Source organism: Camelina sativa, chromosome 2, assembly GCF_000633955.1.
Source record: "Camelina sativa cultivar DH55 chromosome 2, Cs, whole genome shotgun sequence".
Taxonomy (NCBI): Eukaryota; Viridiplantae; Streptophyta; class Magnoliopsida; order Brassicales; family Brassicaceae; genus Camelina; species Camelina sativa.
The window spans coordinates 4683017-4705635 of NC_025686.1; the positions used below are offsets into that span (position 1 = coordinate 4683017).

Genomic DNA, 22619 nt, shown 5'->3' on the forward strand with positions numbered 1-22619 from the left:
ATATATATATATATATATATGTATATGCCAAATGAATTATGATACACACAATTTTTCTTCTTTTTTTCTACACAGTTCATCAACACCAATTTAACCAAAAGTCTACACATGATCAAACAATAAATTGGTGTACGTACATGGTCAACTATTAATAATAAACAGTAAATACGAGTTCAATAAAAGAAATTTTGAACTTATTAATTATGATCACAAAAAGTTGGATTATAAATTTATAATTACAAATTGTTTACCTTTTATACAAGCACAAAATTTTATTGTAATTCTAAGACTTAACTCTTATATATTAATATATATTGAAATTTCAATACAATTTAATTAAATCATTGTAAAAACAAAATCTAGTTTTTATAAACTTACTTGATTAATCGATTGAAGAGGTCGACATGCTCTGTTCTGTTCGTGAATCGTGAGTTGGGAAGAAGAAAATTATAAAACTGAGGCACGTATGAGACAAACGTTCTTTTCTTCTTTATTTAAACTTACTTTGGTTTGACAAATATTATTAGTTAGGTTAAAAAATATGGGCTAATTTATTTCTAACTTAAAACAAAACAAAAAACTTTGTTTCATTGTGGGCTGGGCCTTCGATGTCACCATAAAATTAGGGAGGTCAAATTGCTGCAATATTTTATATTAAATTTGATTTAGACATATAAAACCTATACTATTAGAGAAATTTTCAAAATTTGACCAGGTCAGCTGACTACCCTTAACTTAACGTGGGTCCGTCGTTGGCCAAAGCCTATTATAATCTTTGCATTTCCAGATATAGTACTCATGCCTTTAGTGGAGTCATTCATTTTGAGAGAGAAGAAATATTTTTTATCTCTAAATATTGAGTGCGCAGTAGCACTATCTGCCAGACACATTTCTTCATCCTTAATCTCAAAAGTTGACATTTTCTCAAAAGAGTGATCTGTATAGAAACGATTGGATCGGTTGGAGCAGAGAGACGATCGTGCTGATAACGTGATGTAAACTATAACTATAATACACCTATATGTGTATATAATATTCTATAAAGTAAAACAAAAAAATACTAAAGAGAAGGAGAGGGAGGAGAGACTACGAGAGTGGGGGAAAGTAAAAAGCTTTATATTATTATTGTATCTCTTTCTCATGTTGTACAATTCCTATTTATAATGGAATAAAGAAGTTATGAGTCATACCACTTATTAACATAGTAATGACAGTTGTAAAAGTGTAATGACATGTGTTGATGGATTAATCATACTTGTTTTACAATAGAAATAAAATAAATAAATAAATATTATTAATCGCGAAGGTAAGTAAAGTGAGAAAAACAGAAAAAAAAAGCAAGTTTTTTTTGTTGCCTTTTTTAGAAAGAAGGGCCCATGTAAGGCCCAACAAACACGTGGACGCGTCAACTTTAAACTCCAACACGTGTCGTCTACGAAGCTTTTATTGCCTTTTGACTCATTGCCACATGTAAGTTAACGGACTAGCTTTTAGACTTTTAGTAGCTTGTTAACAAAATAACAACCACCATTAACGCTTCTAACATTTTTGATTATTAAGGACGAAACCTAATTTAACAAAATATTTTTAAGTTGTAAAATTTTTGGCCGTTGGATATGGTGAATCTGACGGCTGATTCGTGGTCTTCTCCGTTTTGTTTTATTTTCTCTTTTTGTTGTTGTCGTATTGTGTGATCGGCCAAGATTGATTAAGAAAGAAGTTTTGAAAAATAAAGGTGGTGCATTTAATAAATGGATTCTTGAGATCTTTATGTGATCCAAATTGAGAAAGAAATTTCATTACGTGAATTAACTTAAAACGCACACAGGTTTTTTAATAAAGTTAAAGTTCAAACATTAATTACAACAGGATCCACGCCTTACCAATAATATAACTCAATAGTATCATCAACATACTCTATACTAGTATTTTTACAGCAGTTTTTACTCAAAAATATTAATAAGAAAAGTTTTAGCAATTAATGCTACTAATGCAATTAATTCTGTCGACCTCTAGCAATTTTATATGGATCTCTTAGTATTTTATGGGCCTCTTGATAATTCATAATTTTAGGGCCTCCATTTATTTAGTTTACAGATAAAACAATGTCCAAAATTTCATAAGACCCGCGAAAATATACTTTTTTTCTAATAATCTAGACAAATTTCCAGAAAATGAATTTGTAAACAAAATTTCTGGAAAATTACACTGCAATAACTACGACATTAATGGTACTCTCAATTGCCAAAATGATTCTGAATACAAATGAGTAGACTCTTGATTTATCAGGCATTCAAATTTTAAAAACTTTTATTTGGTTTATTTCGGTTCTTTCTTTTAAAAAATTTTAAAAGGTTAAATACGAAAAATATTTAAAACTTTTAAAAAGTTAAATATGATAAATATTATACCGTAGATACACAATAAATATTAAAAGTTAAGATGATATAGTGTAAGTTAAAATATCTCGGGATGGGATTATATAGTGAGACGGGTTTTATCGATATTTATATAAATTAAAAAATATAAGTAATTCGGTGTTACATGGGTAAAATATTATTTTATTATTTTGTTAACACTGTCAGTATCAGAGAATGGACATATCTAATTAAATTTAAATAAATATTATATAAAAAATAAATTATATTACAGTATTATATGGTTTATTTAACAGTTATTATATAATTATAACATATTTAACCAATAAATATAATTTATATTTTAATATTTTAATTATAAATAATTTTGCTCCACGGTGTACTACGGATTCTATTCTAGTATTTTCTTAAAGAGTTTACACTACTCAAATGAACATGGTATGCTACATAAAATTTTGTGGGAATTTATTTCGAATTATTTAAATTACAAATATTTGTTTTTAAGCTACATACATGTCATCGTACAAAATATAGCATGAATAAATCACTGAAAAACAACTGTTTCCGATGTTTGTTTTGATGAACACATTGCTTAGTAAAATAACAGAATAATTCAAATTATAATGGGTAATATGATCATCACCGTTGTTTTTTTATCAATCAAAAAACATTATTTGTAACCTTCACAAATAAATGGGGGAAAATAAATCATGAAACGCTATCATAATGTAAATCTTACAACATATAGATGATCATAAAGATTTGTTTTCTTAATGAATAAACAAATTGTCATTATTTGCATTATATGAAAGTCGATTCTAAGTTTCTAACCAACAACCGGACTAAAAATCGTTTTCATGAAATAAAATACTATAATTGCTATAGAAAAATTTCCTACAAACGAATAAATGACTAATCAGTGACAAATTCATCAACTCGTTTACTTTATTAAAAATCATGAACGTGAAACTGCCTATTGGTCTTCCATTAAAAATATTAGTGGCACATTTGGTAGATAAACTCAACATGGGTGGTCTTTTTACATAAAGAAAAACAAAATTGCCTTAACCCAAAAGCCAAAAGCCAAAGCCGAAGAGAAGAAGAAGAGTCTATAAATACGAAAAACCCTCCCCGCATTATTCTTCTCCCCTCCCCTTTCTTCTCTTCCTCCCTACATTCTCGACTCTCTCTTTTTTTTTTAGGGTTTAATTTTCAATTTTCATCCCCAAAATCTCATTTCTCCACAAATTTTGTTGTTGTTTTTTTTACGTTTACATCAAAGGACTAAAAAAAATCTTCATAAGGATGAAGATTTTTACTCTCTCTCCTTCCTTTGAAGCTCATTTGAATCAGGTTCGAATTTTTTTTATTCTTTTTTTTTGGTTTTAGGATTGAATTAATTAATTTTTAACGTTTCTTGCTTAATCATTTTGAGATTTGAGGTTTTTTTTGGATCTTGCTCAGTTTTGTTTTTCTATTTTTTATTTTCTCGCACTCTGCATTTTTTAGATCTGTTTCTGTTTCCTCGTACATTACAATATTGGTTTCTGCTGCAAAAAAAGAAAAAAAAAACAGTTTAAAACAGATTCGTCGTACTTGGAAATAAAACACACGCAAATATGTCCGTACACCTAGAACTCTGCGCCTCAAAAAAATGTCGTAAAATTTTAAAGCTAATAAATTAACACCTCTATAAAGTTTATTTTATTTTGAACACCATTCCACACCTCTATAAAATTAGAAAAACAGATCTACCATCTTTTTTTCTTCTTAATCTGTATTAGACGAGTTTTTTAGTTTAGCTTCGAAGAAAATATGAAAAATCCAAGTGTTATATTAATATTGGAGATTGATTTGGCATTAAATGTTTTTGTACTTTATTATTTAGATGTATATACGTGTGATTTGTCAATTTCTCTCGAGTTATGTTTTAGAAGTTTGTCGGTGTTCTCTTTTAATATTAGTAGACCTACCCATTTAATAAAAATTTGGGTTAAAATATGTTGAAATTTCCGGTACTTGTCAAAATCACTAGTCTCACTTTTTTTTTTCTTTATTAACATGTAGAGAAAACTGATAGTAACATGAAGGTTACGACAAAACAAAACTACAAAAAATTTCAACACAGAAAACTTACTTTATTGAATTAAAAAATAATAGTATTCAGTTGTAACAGGAAAACATTATTTTCCACTAATTTTTGTTTAAAATTCTTATAGATGTTATATATTTACTGATTTCAAAACAAAGCATTAAAAAAGGACCAAATATTTACATTATAATTGACTTTGTTGATATGTTGTGACTGTGTGCAGGTTATATAATTTCTAATTGAATCTAAAGTACTATGAACAATTGGAGATTATAATGATAAGGTACTACTCAGTCAAGAACGAAGAATCATTATGTTACTGAAAAGAGATTCAAAATTTTTTCCTGAGTCGTGTTTTTTTTTCTTCTTGTTAATCAGTATTGTTTAATGGAGCTTTCACCAACAAGTAGTGACCAGAAAACAATGAAGAGATGGTTTTTTATAGACAAACGAGTTGGATGAAGTGTTAGTTAAGATAAAGAAAGCAAAAAGAATTAATAGTTCTTGCATTGAAGCATTGTTTAAACTTGTGGTTAATGAAGTTAAACTCAGACCACACATCCTCTGTTCTCAAAGATCAAGCTTCACCATCGGTTAACAAATCAAGACTCGGTATATCATCATCTAAGCTGACACCTTCTGGTAGATTCATGATGACTCAACAATGGAAGAAACCTGCGAAGGTCGATGATGTTAGATCTAATGGTTGGTTAGATGCAATGATTTCTTCTTCTCCACCACGTAAGAAGCTCATCAAAGATTTCAACGTCGAAGTAGCTCCAGAAGATGACTTTGCTCAACGTGCTTGGATGGTAATTATTTGTAAATTAAGTCTTGTCCATTCCTAATATGTTTTTTTCATATTCTCACCAAAATCTTTTGTTTGGAATTGTGTGAAACAGGTGAAATATCCTTCTGCCATTAGCTCGTTTGCACATATTGCTTCACAAGCAAAGAAGAAGAAGATCGCTGTATTTTTGGATTATGATGGAACTCTTTCTCCTATAGTTGATGATCCTGATCGTGCCATCATGTCCGATGCAGTAAATTACTTCACTATACTCTGTTCTGTTTTTTCCTGTCTACACTATGCTCAAAATATGAGTACTTTGTGGTCTTTCAGATGCGTTCTGCGGTTAAAGATGTCGCGAGTTACTTCCCAACCGCAATAATTAGCGGTAGAAGCCGTGACAAGGTATATATAATCCTAAACCGTAAAACCGTCTCTTGTATTCATGGAAATCACCCATTTGATACATTTGTGGTTAATATTACAGGTTTATCATTTGGTAGGAATAACAGAACTCTATTACGCTGGTAGTCATGGAATGGACATAATGACTTCTTCTAATGATCCAAATTGTTTCAAATCTACTGACCATCAGGTTAAAATGCATGATCCATTGACCGTGTTTTTGCTAAATGATGAAACATATTATAACATGTTTTGTTGTGTTTATTAGGGAAAGGAAGTGAACCTGTTTCAGCCGGCTAGAGAATTCATACCGGTTATCGACGAGGTTTTTAGAACCCTTGTTGAGAAAATGAAAGATATTAAAGGTGCTAAAGTAGAGAACCACAAGTTTTGTGCATCTGTACATTACCGTAACGTTGACGAAAAGGTAAACAAAACAACATTTTGCTTTGGATTTTGATGAATTTGATACTAAGAAGATGTTTGTGTTTATTTTAGGATTGGCCAGTTATTGCTCAACGTGTCCATGACCACTTAAAACAATACCCTCGTTTGCGTCTAACTCATGGGAGGAAGGTCTGATAAGCTTTAAAGATACTTATAATTCTCACTTTTAACATATTAATTTAATAACATCAGTTAACAAATCATTTTTGGTTTTATAGGTTTTAGAGGTTCGTCCTGTGATAGACTGGAACAAAGGAAGAGCGGTCGAGTTTCTATTAGAATCTCTCGGTATATACACATTAATTGTTATAATTCACTTTGTAACTTCTAGACCAATGATTGATCGTAATTTGATCATATATTTTGTAGGACTAAGCAACAAAGATGATTTGCTGCCTATCTACATTGGTGATGACACAACAGATGAAGATGCATTCAAGGTATATTATATAACTGATGTTAATTACATTACTTATATATATAATGTTATTACCTCTTAATTTGTGATTTGTCTAATCAAAACAACATGATGAATCTTGCAGGTACTCAGAGATGGGAACCGAGGTTTTGGTATCTTAGTATCGTCTATACCCAAAGAAAGCAATGCGTTTTACTCCCTTAGAGATCCATCCGAGGTAACAATTATTAAATCATAAATAATTTCAAACAGGTTTATGTATAAGTCATATGTTATCATGACGTGATGTGTTTTGTCCGTAATATGTTTGTTTGTTTTTTTTTTTTTTTTTTTTTTTTTTTTGTTGCAAAGGAATTTGAAAGGAAATAATTTTACCAGGTTTATCCCAAGTTCTCTTATGAAAAAACNGGCAAAGTTGGAGAAGAACTCTACTGGATTTGATTAATATATTGGGATTCCTGATTGAATGCTTAATTTCCCTCTTTTTTGTTTCTTTGTTTACAGTTTCAGCTCTACTAGTTTTAGTCACACCTTCATTTATGATTTTTCATTTATGTCGTGGAAATTAAGTTGTTAAAGTTATATGTAAAGAGAGATGTTAATGTATTGCATAGTAAAGAAAGCAATACAAGGAAATTGATATAAGCTCAATCTACTTAAGATTTTACAAATGGGATCATAAACAGTTGCCGTGAGATTTTACAAAAAGTTTGTCCTTTATTTATGAAAGTCCACACAAACTTAAAAAAGCCCAAATTTAAAAATTGATGCTTCTTTCACATTTTTCCCTTTTGATAAATCATAATTCTCATTCTTAGTAATTATTTTTTTTTTTTAATTAATTAATATTCATTTAAAAACCCTAACGGGTTGGGCCGAGGCCTTACACATTTCTGATCCAATTACAAAACAGAAAAAGAGGAGGTTGCCGGATCCAGTCATGAAGCTCGGATCCTGTGTGATCTCACGGAAAGCAGAGAGATCAAACCTTAAATCCGGCGGGGTTCAAGGTCCACGGCCTAGCGACACCACCGAAGAATCGAAGATCGATGGCGGAAAAAACCCGGTTTCCACCATCGACCTCTTTCCTCCGGTGGACCACTTGAGCTACAAACCTCCCGAAAAGTTAATCCCTCCGACAAACCAGATCGACGATGTTAGATCCCCACCTAGCAACCTGACATATTGACATCTAACCCTTCTCTTCCAGATCTGGACTCCCCAATTTTCCAGAGCAGAAACCCTTCAATCCGGACGGGTGGAAGCTAATCGCGGCGAGACAGAAGATTGATGGCTCAGACAAAACTTCTGAACACGGAGCCCACGACCGCCATCTAAGATCCAAAAGAGACCTACCGTTAACCACCTCGTCACACAGCAAAACCCACCATATCCTTACCGACTTCCGCCGTAACCGCAGATTCTAGGAGGACGGTTGAGCCGTGAGGAACTCTGAAGCTAACAATCCGACGTCTTCAAACCGGGGCTCGACTACAAAGCTCCTTTTCCGCCTTACCAGAACCACAGCTACATCGGCATGGATACACACCACACCGCCGCTGACGGAGAAGAGAGCCTACTCACCATTGAACCTTCGATGCTAACCTCGACCACTTGACATGAAGACCAAATAGCTAATCTACTAGGATGGAGGGAGAGGAAATCGCAACTCCGGAGAGAAAACGGCAGTCGGAAGGGTCCTCCCCCTCAGATCTAAAAAAGCGGCTAGGGTTTTCTTTAGGAGAGAGAAGAGAGCGTTTTTGCCTCTCAAAGGCTTTTTTGATGAAAAACCAAAAACCCTTAGTAATTAATTATAGAACCAAAATAAATAATGGCACATGGATAGACTCTATCTGGAATGTTTATGATGCTGAATGGAAGCTTGATTCGATGGAAACTTCAGTGATCTCACCATAACTGCGCAGAGAGAACTATTGACCGTGATCACTTTATAGCCGTTGTGATAAAGGGAAGAATAGTCTTGGGCGGTGCATTTAAGGGTCGAGTTTAACTTTGGGAAGGATTATATCTCCTTCCTTATTCCCTATGTGATTTATTAGGGTGTTGTCCTAGTAATCTTGTTATATATATTTCCTTGTAAATCTTTGTAAGAATAACTTATGAAATATAAGTCTTTTCATATTCTCTTTGCCGAGTTCTCTCCTTCTCTCTTCTTCCGCTTAAATCTCAACATGGTATCAGAGCAATTCTTCGATCCTTGATTCTCTGTTCCTATTCCTATTCTCTGTTATACTTAAAATCTCTTTTATTCTCTTCAAATCTTGTTTCCTATTCTCGGTACTTGTGTTCTTTACTCTCTGTTCGACTCCCTTGTCTCAGTTCTCCTGATCTCGCTCATGGACACTACCAAACCTATTGTTACACCAATTGTTCTTAAGGGAACAAACTACTTGCTGTGGACAAGAACCACAAGAACTGCCCTTGGAGGTCGTGGTCTTTGGAGTCATGTCGAAACTGACTATGTTCCAAAGCAGAACCTCAAAGGAAAAGATGAAGGTACTTCCGAGGTGGAAGTAGAGGAAGAGAGCGAGAGGAAGGCTAAGTGGTTCCAAGAAGACCAAGTTTTCCTATCTGTTCTCCAAAACTCTCTCGACAAGTCAATTCTTGAAGCCTACTCTTATTGTGAGATGGCCAAGGAGCTTTGGGAAACGCTCAAAAGTGTCTATGGTAATGTCTCTAACCTGACTCGAGTGTTTGAGGTCAAGAAGGCCATTAATGAGGTCCATCAAGAGGAATTGGAGTTCACTAAACATCTCGGTAAGTTTAGAGCACTATGGTCCGAACTCGATATGTTGCGGCCAAGTACACTTGATCCGGCGGTACTGACTGAAAGAAAGGAGCAAGACAAGGTCTTTGGTCTTCTTCTCACATTGAATCCCTCCTTCAATGACCTCTTGAAGCACATTCTTAGAGCCGAGAAGCTTCCTTCCTTCGAGGACATTTGTTCTCAAATTCAAAAGGAACAAGGATCTCTTGACTTGTTTAGCGGTAAGGGGGAGCTTGCTACGGCTAACAAAGGAGTGTATAGGCATAAAGAGAGGAAGGTGTTGATCTGTGACCATTGCAAGAAGCGAGGACACATGAAAGATAAGTGCTGGATTCTTCATCCTCATCTCAAACCGGCCAAGTTCAAGGCTAACCTCTTGAAGGAAGCGGCTAGCGACAAAGGAACTGGTTCATCGAGGCAGGGAGATGAGGCGGCTATGAAAGCAGCCTATGGAGAGGTAGTAAGAAAGTCGGACCTAGAGGCCCTCATCAAGTCTATTGCCGCTCTAAAGGACTCCGGTATCAATTTCTTTGCTTCAAAACCTAGTACCTCTCTTGTTGTAGATTCGGGTGCTTCTCACCACATGATTAGTAACCCTAGTCTTATACACAACATAAAACCGGCTCTAGGTAATGTTATCATTGCTAATGGAGATAGAGTACCGGTTAAAGGAATAGGGGAACTGAAGTTATTTGATAAAAGTTCTAAAGCTTTCTTTATGCCGTCTTTTACCTCGAATCTTTTATCAGTAAAGAAAGCTACTACGGATTTGAATTGTTATGCGATTTTTGGACCTAACAGTTTACATTTTCAGGATATTGAGAGTGGAAAGGTCCTTGGAAGAGGAGATGGTAGAGGAGATCTCTATGTCCTAGAGAAAGCTTCATTTCCTTCTAATTCGTTTTCTTTTGCTTCGAATCTCAGTAATAATTTAAGTGATGTTTGGCATGCTAGACTAGGCCATCCTCATTCTCGTGCTTTTGAATTAATGGTACCTAATGTTTCGTTTGATAACTCCACTTGTGAGTCTTGTATTCTTGGTAAACATTGCAAAACCGTTTTTCCTAAATCAAGTACCTTTTATGAACATTGCTTTGATTTAGTGCATTCTGATGTTGTACATCTCCTTGTCTTTCTAGGGATAACAACAAGTATTTCGTGACCTTTATTGATGAGAAATCTAAATATACTTGGCTAACCTTGTTACCTTCTAAAGATAAAGTTTATGATGCCTTTGTCAATTTTCAAATATGTTACTAATCAGTTTAATGCAAAGATAAAGGTACTCAGATCGGATAATGGAGGAGAATACACTAGCCACAAACTTAAAGAGCACCTAGCTAAGCATGGAATCCTTCAACAGACCAGTTGTCCATATACGCCTCAACAAAATGGAGTGGCCGAGAGGAAGAATCGACACTTAATGGAGGTGGCTCGGTCGATGATGTTTCATTTGAATGTCCCTAAGCGGTTTTGGGGGGATGCAGTCATGACGGCATGCTACTTGATAAATCGGACACCAACAAAAGTCTTAAATGACGCATCACCCTATGAGGTACTAAACAAAATTAAGCCTTCTCTTGATCACTTACGTGTGTTTGGGTGTGTTTGTTTTGTATTAATACCCGGAGTACAGAGGAATAAACTTGAGGCCAAAAGTACTAGAAGCATGTTTATCGGCTACTCAACAAGCCAGAAGGGGTACAAGTGTTACGATCCGATCAATGGTCGCACTCTGGTCTCGCGTGATGTCAAGTTTCTTGAACAACAAGGCTACTACGACAAGAGGGATTGGGAGGGTTTAAAAGACTTATCTCAATCTAATACTGACCGGGCAGCTAACTTACGGTTCCTTCTTGACCATCTCGGCATCACTAAACCAACACCGCCTGGCGCACAGAACATCAATGCTGATCCTTTACCATCATCTCCAATTCAATCCGAAGATAGGCTGGATACGAGTTCGCCTATTGCAAATCCATCATTGGAACAAGTTTCCGAACCGATTGCGTCTTCAACTACGGGAACACCTACTGAGTCTGATCATGCCGAACAACAAACAGAGAGCACAGATAGAGAAGTGACACTTGATCAACCGGTTACTCAACCCTTGCTCCGGCGCAGTACCCGGCTCCGATCTCATCCGTCTACATGGAAAGACAAGAGGGTTTACTACAACAATCAGGCTGTTGCTCATCCTATTCAGGCTGTTTGTTCGCTTGACCTTATTCCCTCTGCTCATGCTGCCTTCCTTGGTAAGCTGGATGCGCACTTTGTCCCTCAATCCTACGAGGAAGCTAAGCAATATAAGGAATGGCTAGATGCGGTGGACGATGAAACAGCAGCTATGATCTGGAACAGGACTTGGGATGAGGCCGATCTTCCGAAAGGTAAAAAGGCTGTCAGCTCAAAGTGGGTGTTTACTATCAAATATCTTAGTACTGGTGAGATAGAGCGTTACAAAGCTTGTCTAGTGGCCCGGGGCTTCACTCAAACCTATGGTCTTGACTACACCGATACCTTTGCACTGGTAGCCAAACTCCACACAGTCCGGGTGGTCCTATCTTTGGCTACTAACCTCTCTTGGGAGCTGTACCAAATGGACGTCAAAAATGCTTTTCTTCAGGGGGAGCTGACTGAGGAAGTCTACATGCATCCTCCAACGGGTTTAGAACACATCGTTTCTCCGGGTAAGGTTCTCCGGCTCCACAAGGCAATTTACGGTCTCAAACAATCTCCAAGGGCGTGGTACCACAAGCTCAGCTCTACACTGCGTACCAATGGATTCAAACGCTCTGAGGCTGATCATACGCTGTTCACTCTCCGCACTAACGGTGGCCGTGTCGTCGTTCTCGTCTATGTTGATGACATCATTATCACCGGAGATGATAAGGACGGTATTTGTGCCACTAAGGCTCTTCTTAACTCTACCTTTGATATTAAGAATTTAGGTGAACTAAAATACTTCCTTGGGATAGAAATTTCTCGCTCTCCGGAGGGATTATTTCTTTCTCAAAGGAAGTATACACTTGATCTTTTACATGAGAGAGGTAAAATGGGAGCCAAACATGTGTCCACGCCACTTGAGGAGGGTTACCAGGTCAAGCGAAAGGGGGAGAAGCCAACACCCGGTGCTCCAGTTCCCGAGTCGCACCAACCATACAAAGATGTGGGACGCTACCGTAGGCTGGTAGGCAAGCTTATCTATCTCACGATCACAAGGCCGGACATATGCTATGCGGTGAACCAAGTCAGCCAACACATGAAGGCCCCAACGAATCTTGACTGGCAAACACTTGAGCGGATTCTATGTTATCTCAAGGGTAGCCCAGGGCAAGGTATTTGGATGGGAAAGAACAACAACACGGAACTTGTCGGCTACTGTGATGCAGATTACGCTGGTGATACAATGGATAGGAGATCTACGACAGGGTATTGTACGTTTGTTGGAGGGAACCTAGTAACCTGGAAGTCGAAGAAACAGAAAGTGGTGTCTCAATCTAGTGCCGAGTCGGAATATAGGGCGATGAAGAAGCTAACCAACGAGTTAACATGACTCAAGAGTCTCCTTAAAGATCTTGGAGTGGAGTCTGATCAACCAATCACCATGCATTGTGACAATAAAGCCGCAATACACATTGCAACCAACTCAGTCTTCCATGAAAGGACAAAGCACATTGAGGTTGATTGCCATAAAGTGCGAGAAAAGATTGAAGAAGGTGTCGTCTTGCCGTGTTACACTCCAAGCAAAGATCAACTGGCGGATATCTTCACCAAAGCCACAAGCTCTCAGATTTACGAATACATCTCCAGCAAGCTCGGACTCATTGATCCAACTCATCCGTGAAAAAACTCTTCTAACCCGTGGAGATCATACTCTTTTCCTTAACATGGTTTTGTCCCATGTGGTTTTCTATGTGGAGGTTTTTAATGAGGTGATCTTTTGCGGGTTCCAAGCTTAGCCGTCTCCCATGGCTAAGCTTGAGGGGGAGTATTGACCGTGATCTTTATAGCCGCTGTGATAAAGGGAAGAATAGTCTTGGGTGGTGCATTTAAGGGTCGAGTTTAACTTTAGGAATGATTATATCTCCTTCCTTATTCCCTATGTGATTTATTAGGGTGTTGCCCTAGTAATCTTGTTATATATATTCCCTTGTAAATCTTTGTAAGAATAACTTATGAAATATAAGTCTTTTCATATTCTCTTTGCCGAGTTCTCTCCTTCTCTCTTCTTCCGCTTAAATCTCAACAAGAACCTCCCTCCAACAATTTGTGTTACCAATTTGACTCGCGAGGTCGAGACGAATCCCTTGGCATTGAAACGTACGGTTGTTGACTAATCCACATAGATTGTTTGGACTCGGGGTGGCTCAAATACATGTGTTAGAGAATACTTTAACCAACATAGTATTAGAGTTACAATCTAAATCATTTTCAAAGTAAGTTTGTTATTCTCATGGAACCATGACCCGGCCCAAGGAGTCTCCAAACCAGAACAAAGTTCTGCAATGGACTGGACCCAAACGAATTAGAAAAGGTCTGTCTTGACTTTAAATCATTTTTGAGAAAATCATTCCATACACGACTACCAAAAGATAAACCATAATTCATACTGGACCACGTGTGTCCTCCCAACTTGTCAACTTGATCCAACTATACGTGTCTATGTAATATGCATAATGCCATAATCTATATAGTTCGAAACACACTTGGCAAATTATTATCTGGCAGATAAAAAAAAAATTAGACAACAACAAAATGATGGGTGTCAAGTGAAATATGTTAATGCTCCTTTCTAGGTTAAAACTGTGTTATATATTGCAATGTTCATGGTAAATTTATTTTTCTTCATGGTAAATTTATTTTTCACTGCAAATTACATAACATGTGATCACTGATCAGTAACTTACTGTAGTTATGCTTATCGTAAAACTGAAGATACTTCCAAATGATTCTTGGATCGCTGAAAGAATTTGCACAAACAACAAAATGAACTAGCCGTTGCAGTATATTTTATTTATTTATAATTTTAAATAACTAAATTCGTTGGGATGATTAATTCAACTACCACACACCAATCTTAGCAAAAGTTAGCTGTTGGTAATTACTTTACACATGTTCAACTAGTTGGCAGATTTATTATTAATTTATTACAACTGCTCAATGTTAGAATAGCTCCATGCAAAATGGTTTTTTTTTTTTCGTATTTAATTTCGGCCTTTTTTAATTTATTAATGTAGACAGAAATGTTAAGATGGAACCGGTAATGACTGTGTGTTTTATAAATAGGTTAACGAATTTCCTAGTTCTGTATTTGTTTTCTTTCCACAATTCTGATTTTTTTTTTGTTAAAATTGAAGGATACTTTAATCTAGGGCTGGGCAAAATAACCGATAACCAAATAACCGACCGAAACCGAACCGAAAAAAACCAAACCGAACCGAACCGAAATTTTTCAAATACCCGAATGGTTAGTAAAAATCTATATCCAAACTAACCGAAACCGAACCGAACCGAACCGACAATTAAATGGTTAACCGAAATATCCGAAAACCTAGAAGATATCAAATATTATATACTTAATATTATGCAAAACTATAAAATAAACTTAAAATATAAATTATTTCTAGATTCAAAACAATTAAATATTTTAAATAATCAATATATGTAAATGTTATTATTTTGAATTTACAAAGTTAAATACTATTTTGTAAAATTGAATCCATATTTTTCCCTTTTTTGTATTTTTGTTATTGTATATTTGGTTAATTTTGGTTATATTCGGTTAGTTTTGGTTATATTTGGTTTATTTGGTTAATGTTAATATAATTTATGTTAGTTATGGTTATTTATTTAAATAACCAAACCGAAACCGAACCGAAAGAAACCGAACCGAACCGAACCGAAATTTCAAAAATATCCAAATGGTTACTATATTACTATATCCAAAATAACCGAAACCGAATACAACCGAACCGAAACCGAATGGTTAACCGAATGCCCAGGCCTACTTTAATCATTAAATATTGAAAATACATTCAAATTAAATTACGTTGCATATATTCGATTACAAGGTTTTAAATCGAACGTACTAATTCGGTTACGAAGGTATACCGACACTCTTTTGCAATATTTATACCTTTGGACGTTTTAGCAATTCACTGTTTTTACAACATGACGTGATGAAAACATAATCTAAAATTGGTGTGACTAAGAATTACTCTTAGAAAGTTATTACACGTTAATACATAACTTAAGAAGGTCTTTTCAGAATGATAAGCTTGAAAACAAAACGATGGAGATATAAATTTTATCTTGATCATGCAATTAGAAAATGTCGATAAATACAAGGTTTTATACGAAATAAAAAAATGAATGCAAAAAATATGTGGATCCTATACAAATGTCATAAGTCATAACTCATAACTCATATACATGGATGATGGATCAAATTTCAATTTTTTTTTATATATTTTATTTTGAACAGAATCTGGGATGTTTTTATATTATCATCCGTCAACAACATGCAATTTTATATACTTCAACATAGAAGAAAATTAAAACTAGCTTTTTTTTTTCTTGTTTGCAAAAAAAAAAAGAAGCTAAAACGTACAATTTGGTGTTTTGTAAGAGAAAAAACAAAGGTCAAAATTAGAAGGATCTCTTTCGTTTTGGCTGGCAGCAGTGTGACGTGGCACATCCGGAGTAGCCCACCGTTGCGTTGCGCCTCTCATAATAATAATCTTATCTCTTTCTTTCTGAACTGACCTGAGAGATGCCTTTGGTCAAATCAAACCGGTCAAGAATCAAATCTTCCTCACATTAATCAAAATATTAATACAGTAATGTAACTGTAAAGTTACTTGTTAATTTTATTTATTTTAACATAAGCTTAAAGTTAGCACGCGAGCAGCATGTGATTATTGCGTACATAATGCACTTCCCTAAACCGACAAATTTCTAACTCAAATTTTTTTTTAAGTCATCATTTATATATTATAACAATGCATCATAATTTCTTAACAATAATTCTCCACAATCAGTGTAAATTTGTTAGCTAATCATCAATCAGAAAATACGCGTTGGAATATTTTTTTTAATAAGAAAACAAATAATGGTCTATGAATGGAAATTTTACAGCTAATATACATTAAAAAAAATTATTTTCGGTGGAAAACGAAAAAGAATATAAAAAAAATTGTCAACCATATGGGAGCCATTCTTTCTTGCTGTCATCATGCAGTACTATTATCATTATATCCGTTGGCTTTGTTTTTTTTTTTTTTTNTTTAAATCGAACGTACTAATTCGGTTACGAAGGTATACCGACACTCTTTTGCAATATTTATACCTTTGGACGTTTTAGCAATTCACTGTTTTTACAACATGACGTGATGAAAACATAATCTAAAATTGGTGTGACTAAGAATTACTCTTAGAAAGTTATTACACGTTAATACATAACTTAAGAAGGTCTTTTCAGAATGATAAGCTTGAAAACAAAACGATGGAGATATAAATTTTATCTTGATCATGCAATTAGAAAATGTCGATAAATACAAGGTTTTATACGAAATAAAAAAATGAATGCAAAAAATATGTGGATCCTATACAAATGTCATAAGTCATAACTCATAACTCATATACATGGATGATGGATCAAATTTCAATTTTTTTTTATATATTTTATTTTGAACAGAATCTGGGATGTTTTTATATTATCATCCGTCAACAACATGCAATTTTATATACTTCAACATAGAAGAAAATTAAAACTAGCTTTTTTTTTTCTTGTTTGCAAAAAAAAAAAGAAGCTAAAACGTACAATTTGGTGTTTTGTAAGAGAAAAAACAAAGGTCAAAATTAGAAGGATCTCTTTCGTTTTGGCTGGCAGCAGTGTGACGTGGCACATCCGGAGTAGCCCACCGTTGCGTTGCGCCTCTCATAATAATAATCTTATCTCTTTCTTTCTGAACTGACCTGAGAGATGCCTTTGGTCAAATCAAACCGGTCAAGAATCAAATCTTCCTCACATTAATCAAAATATTAATACAGTAATGTAACTGTAAAGTTACTTGTTAATTTTATTTATTTTAACATAAGCTTAAAGTTAGCACGCGAGCAGCATGTGATTATTGCGTACATAATGCACTTCCCTAAACCGACAAATTTCTAACTCAAATTTTTTTTTAAGTCATCATTTATATATTATAACAATGCATCATAATTTCTTAACAATAATTCTCCACAATCAGTGTAAATTTGTTAGCTAATCATCAATCAGAAAATACGCGTTGGAATATTTTTTTTAATAAGAAAACAAATAATGGTCTATGAATGGAAATTTTACAGCTAATATACATTAAAAAAAATTATTTTCGGTGGAAAACGAAAAAGAATATAAAAAAAATTGTCAACCATATGGGAGCCATTCTTTCTTGCTGTCATCATGCAGTACTATTATCATTATATCCGTTGGCTTTGTTTTTTTTTTTTTTTTCAAGTGTGAACTTATTTTTTTCTTGGATTTTTCATAAATTTTATGTTCACCGACAAAAAGAAGATTAAATTTCTGTAATGGAGGATAAGGTATCTATAAAATGATTAAATTCAGTAATTTAGTATTATTTAAAGAAAAGTATGAAGAATGTTATTCGAATATAAGATGCTAAAGTAATAAATGATTGTCTTAACAAACTCAAATAATTTGATTTAGGGTATTTTTCACTTTATTATTTCTTTTAATTAAATAAGTAATTGCTTTTTTAAAAATTATTCACACTCTTCATAATATTAATGGTATCATCACTCAAAATTTTAAATAAATAACATAGTAATTCAATATCAACGTTCTGTTAGTTTATGACATATATCTAATTAACTATGTATAATTACTTCTTAATTTACGATTTAAGACAATAACTAGACAGTTCGATTTAAATATAAATACAAAGTTTAGCAACGATTCACTGATATTACAAGTAGATATTATTAAATTTTGCTCAAATCGATAGAATAAAAATGATTTCTCAAAAACCTAACTACCTCATAGAATTATAATATTTTTTTTTTATTTTTCGTTTTTATCTTCGCATTTAGGCAAATTTACAGGCGCGTTGTGCGGCTTTATTTCTGGTAAAATAATAGTCAAAAAAACATAATAATAATAATAAAGAAATTAATTAATTAAGGCAGCAACCTAAGGAAATTATAGCCGTTCTCTTTCTGTCTCTATCTCTGTGTCCTCTGCTTCTCTTTCCTTTATAGCTTCTAGTTTCTCCCCACTTCTCACTTCCTTTTTCCCCCAATCTGATAATGTAAATTCACAACTCAGAGATTTAAACAAATCTGTTTAAAAACCCCAAACCCAATTCAACACATTGTTCATTGCTTCTCAACAAAAAAAAAAAAGCAAAAGCAAAGAACAAGAAACCATGGATTTGTTCAAGATCCTGCTTCTTCTGTTCTTCATGAGCATAAGTCTCTGCTTCGCTGCAGATCCTTATTCTTTCTATAACTTCGAAGTCTCCTACATTACTGCTTCTCCCCTTGGTGTTCCTCAACAGGTTTCTTTTTTTTTTCTTTTTCTAGATCTTTAGATTTCTGTTACTGTTTCTTTGGATTTTACGATTTGGGGTTTCAGATTTTGAACTTGGTTTAATCAAAGCTTTGAACTTTATTGGTTTTGCTTCCACATTTTTTAAAACCCTTAATTTCTTAGAGATTTACACTTAGTTAAAAAGATCTAACTTTTAGGTGTCTATTAATGGCAAAAACATTTAGCAATTGATTCTTAGTAAAGTTTCTATCTTTGTTCTTTAATTTCAGATTTCTCCAAAAAGCTTCAATCTTTGTTGCTTCATTTTCTTCAATAGACAATGTAAAAGTGTTTTTTTTTTCTAGATTTATCCAAAGTTTACCTGAATGAATTGGTTTTTCTTTTGCCTTTAGAGTAAGAAAAGTTTCAGTCTTTTTTTTTTAAACTCCAGATCCAACTGTAGGATAAAGTGAATAGTATAGATCTAAACACACACACAATTAGGGTTCTAACTTCTCTCTTTAATTACGTTATCAGGTAATTGCTATAAATGGAAAGTTTCCTGGTCCTACAATCAATGTTACGACCAATGAGAACCTGGTCGTTAATGTTAGAAACAAATTGGATGAGGGACTTCTTCTTCACTGGTAAGGATGGAGTTTTTTTTTTTTTTGTCTTTTTACATTGTGGTGAAGAAGAAAGAAGAAAGCTTTAGTGAATGTGTTTTGTAATGTTTTACAGGAATGGAATCCAACAGAGACGTGTTTCATGGCAAGATGGAGTGTTAGGAACCAATTGTCCAATCCCACCAAAGTGGAATTGGACTTATGAGTTTCAAGTTAAGGACCAGATTGGGAGTTTCTTCTACTTCCCATCTCTTCATTTCCAAAGAGCTGCTGGTGGTTTTGGCTCCTTCATTGTCAATCCTAGATCAGTTATTCCAGTCCCTTTCTCTACTCCAGAAGGCGATATTACCATTGCTATTGGTGATTGGTACACAAGGAACCACACGGTTAGTATAGTTTTCGCCTTTTCTTCAAGCAGTTAAAAATTTTGAGAAGTTTGTTTCCAACATTTTGTTTGGAAAATGTAGGCTTTGAGGAAGGCTTTAGATGATGGTAAACATCTTGGAATGCCTGATGGTGTTCTCATTAACGGTAAAGGACCTTACCGATACAATGATACTCTTGTTGCCGAAGGGATCGACTTCGAAACTATTACAGTACACCCTGGTGAGTATTATTAGCTTTTTTGTCTCTATATCCATTTGTGTTATCTAGGATTGTTAATGGAAGGTATTGTCTTGTGACAATAACAGGAAAAACTTATAGACTTCGAGTGTCAAATGTTGGAATCTCGACAAGTTTGAACTTTAGGATTCAAGGTCACAACTTAGTTCTTGCGGAATCTGAAGGATCATACACAGTTCAACAGAACTACACAAGTTTGGATATTCATGTTGGTCAATCTTTCTCCTTCTTGGTTACAATGGATCAAAACGCGAGTGCTGATTACTATATTGTTGCGAGTGCTCGGGTTGTAAATGAAACCATATGGAGAAGAGTCACTGGAGTTGGAATCTTACACTATACCAACTCTAAAGGTAAAGCTAAAGGTCACTTACCACCTGGACCACAAGATGAATTTGACAAGACTTTCTCCATGAACCAAGCAAGATCCATCAGGTTGGTTTTGACATTTGAATCAAGTCTTGCTTCTTTGGTTCTTGTAGTTTAAAAAGGCTTAAATCAAACGTTGTTGTTGTTGTTGCAGATGGAATGTATCAGCAAGTGGTGCACGACCTAACCCACAAGGCTCGTTTAAATACGGTTCTATCAATGTAACTGATGTCTACGTTCTGAGGAATATGCCGCCAGTGATGATCAATGGGAAGAGAAAAACAACTCTTAATGGTATATCGTTTAAGAATCCTTCTACGCCTATTAGACTAGCTGATAAGCTCAAAGTTAAAGGAGTGTACAAGCTTGATTTCCCTAAAAGACCTTTAACTGGACCGCCTAAAGTGGAGACTTCGATTATCAATGGTACCTATCGTGGATTCATGGAAGTTGTTCTTCAAAACAATGACACTAAGATGCAAAGTTATCACATGAGTGGCTACGCCTTCTTTGTCGTCGGGTGAGTTTAGTTAGACTGCAAAGTCTCTGCATTTCTTATCGATTTCTTGGTAAGTTGGCATTGTAAATAAACTGTTCCTTTTGCTTGCTTGCAGTATGGATTATGGAGAGTGGACTGAGAACAGTAGAGGAACTTACAACAAATGGGACGGTATTGCCCGCTCAACTATTCAGGTATTAACTCAATTCCCTTATACAAAGTGTTGTAAACGTTAAAGCCAAATGCAAATACCAATGTAAACAATGCAAATTGAGGTCTTCACTCTTCAATGTTGTAATAATTGAGTTTGTTCTTTGGGTGATATTGTCAGGTGTATCCAGGGGCATGGTCAGCGATCTTGATATCTTTGGACAACCCTGGAGCTTGGAATCTAAGAACAGAGAATCTTGATTCTTGGTATCTTGGACAAGAAACATACGTTAGAGTGGTTAATCCAGACGAAAACAACAAAACCGAATTCGGGCACCCTGACAATGTTCTTTACTGTGGTGCTCTCCAAAAACTACAAAAGTAAGAAACAAACCTTTTCAAGAACTCACATTTTTTTTTTACTGTTACGTACTTGATTTTAATTATTTTCTTTTGTTGTTTCCAGGCCACAGAAGATCTCATCAGCAGCTACTAAAAGCATTGGATTAACGAATCTTTTGATGGTGGTAATGGCTTTGGTGATGATGATGATGCTTCAGCATTGAAATATAATTTGAGGGTTTGATGTATTTTTCTAGGGTTTTGTTGATATCGAACCAGAGATGATTCCTTCTTCTTTACGTTTCCACAGTTCTTCTATTTTAGGGGTTGTTGGATTTTTATCTGACTTGTTTTTTTTTTCTATTTCTTTTGGATTCCATCTGTTGTTTTATTCTTTTCCGGAGATTTGTTTATTTGAGAAAACAAATATTCATTAGAAGGGAAAAATGCAAAAAAAAACCCGATGTTATTTTAATTTGGACGTTTAATACCTAATGGTTTTCGGTTGGAATAAAAATACATGATATATTAATTTAGTGTCAACTAAAACCTTATCTTTTAAAGATTGGTTGAATCGAACATACGACTAAACAGACGTTAACTTCAGTAACGGAATCGCTAAACCGGTTTAAGTATCAAGCCCACGTTTCACAACAGATATATCTAATAGGGTTTCATGACTAAACGAGTATGTCAAAGTAGTCTAGTGGTAAAGGCTTAGTTCTTAGAGCCTCCGAACCTGAGTTCGAATCGTCTTCTCGAAAGCTTTTCGATTTTTTTTTTTTTTTGGAAGAGATTTTGTTTCCCCTCATGTCGGATCTAGAGTTGCTCTGAAAACGACGACGAGATTCATAGGTTGATACGGCAGCTGCCAAATCGATGGATCCGGAACATCCTTCCTAGATTGATGATAACGATGGATGCTGCTATGGTCTGAAGCTTCATACAGAGGCTTTTCTGGCGAATTCAAATAATTCAGCAGCAGATCTGGATAGGGATCGTTAATTGGTGGCTGTGACTTCGACGGATCGTTAATTGATGGCTGCAACTTCGACGGTGCAGCAGACTTTGGTAACCGGTGGTTGTGAATTCAACGATATCGGCACCGGTGGTTGTGAATTCAACGATATCGGCTTTGGAAAAAAAAAAAAAA

The 22619-nt window shown here is 34.8% G+C and overlaps 2 protein-coding genes across 2 annotated transcripts; both read left to right on the forward strand.

The window, feature by feature from the left end:
* On the forward strand, positions 3501 to 6833 carry LOC104717563 (probable trehalose-phosphate phosphatase F). The gene is made up of 11 exons (XM_010435156.1): positions 3501 to 3731; positions 4694 to 4753; positions 4849 to 5282; positions 5373 to 5513; positions 5594 to 5665; positions 5748 to 5855; positions 5934 to 6092; positions 6164 to 6241; positions 6331 to 6400; positions 6482 to 6552; positions 6655 to 6833. Exons 3-11 carry the CDS (start codon positions 5007 to 5009, stop codon positions 6766 to 6768), a joined length of 1089 nt encoding a protein of 362 aa, XP_010433458.1. The 5' UTR covers positions 3501 to 3731; positions 4694 to 4753; positions 4849 to 5006; the 3' UTR covers positions 6769 to 6833.
* LOC104717572 (monocopper oxidase-like protein SKU5) lies at positions 18538 to 21879 on the forward strand. The gene is made up of 9 exons (XM_010435168.2): positions 18538 to 18884; positions 19394 to 19503; positions 19598 to 19868; positions 19950 to 20088; positions 20175 to 20541; positions 20630 to 20995; positions 21090 to 21168; positions 21306 to 21505; positions 21591 to 21879. The coding sequence occupies exons 1-9, from the start codon at positions 18753 to 18755 to the stop codon at positions 21688 to 21690; spliced, it is 1764 nt and encodes a 587-aa protein (XP_010433470.1). The 5' UTR covers positions 18538 to 18752; the 3' UTR covers positions 21691 to 21879.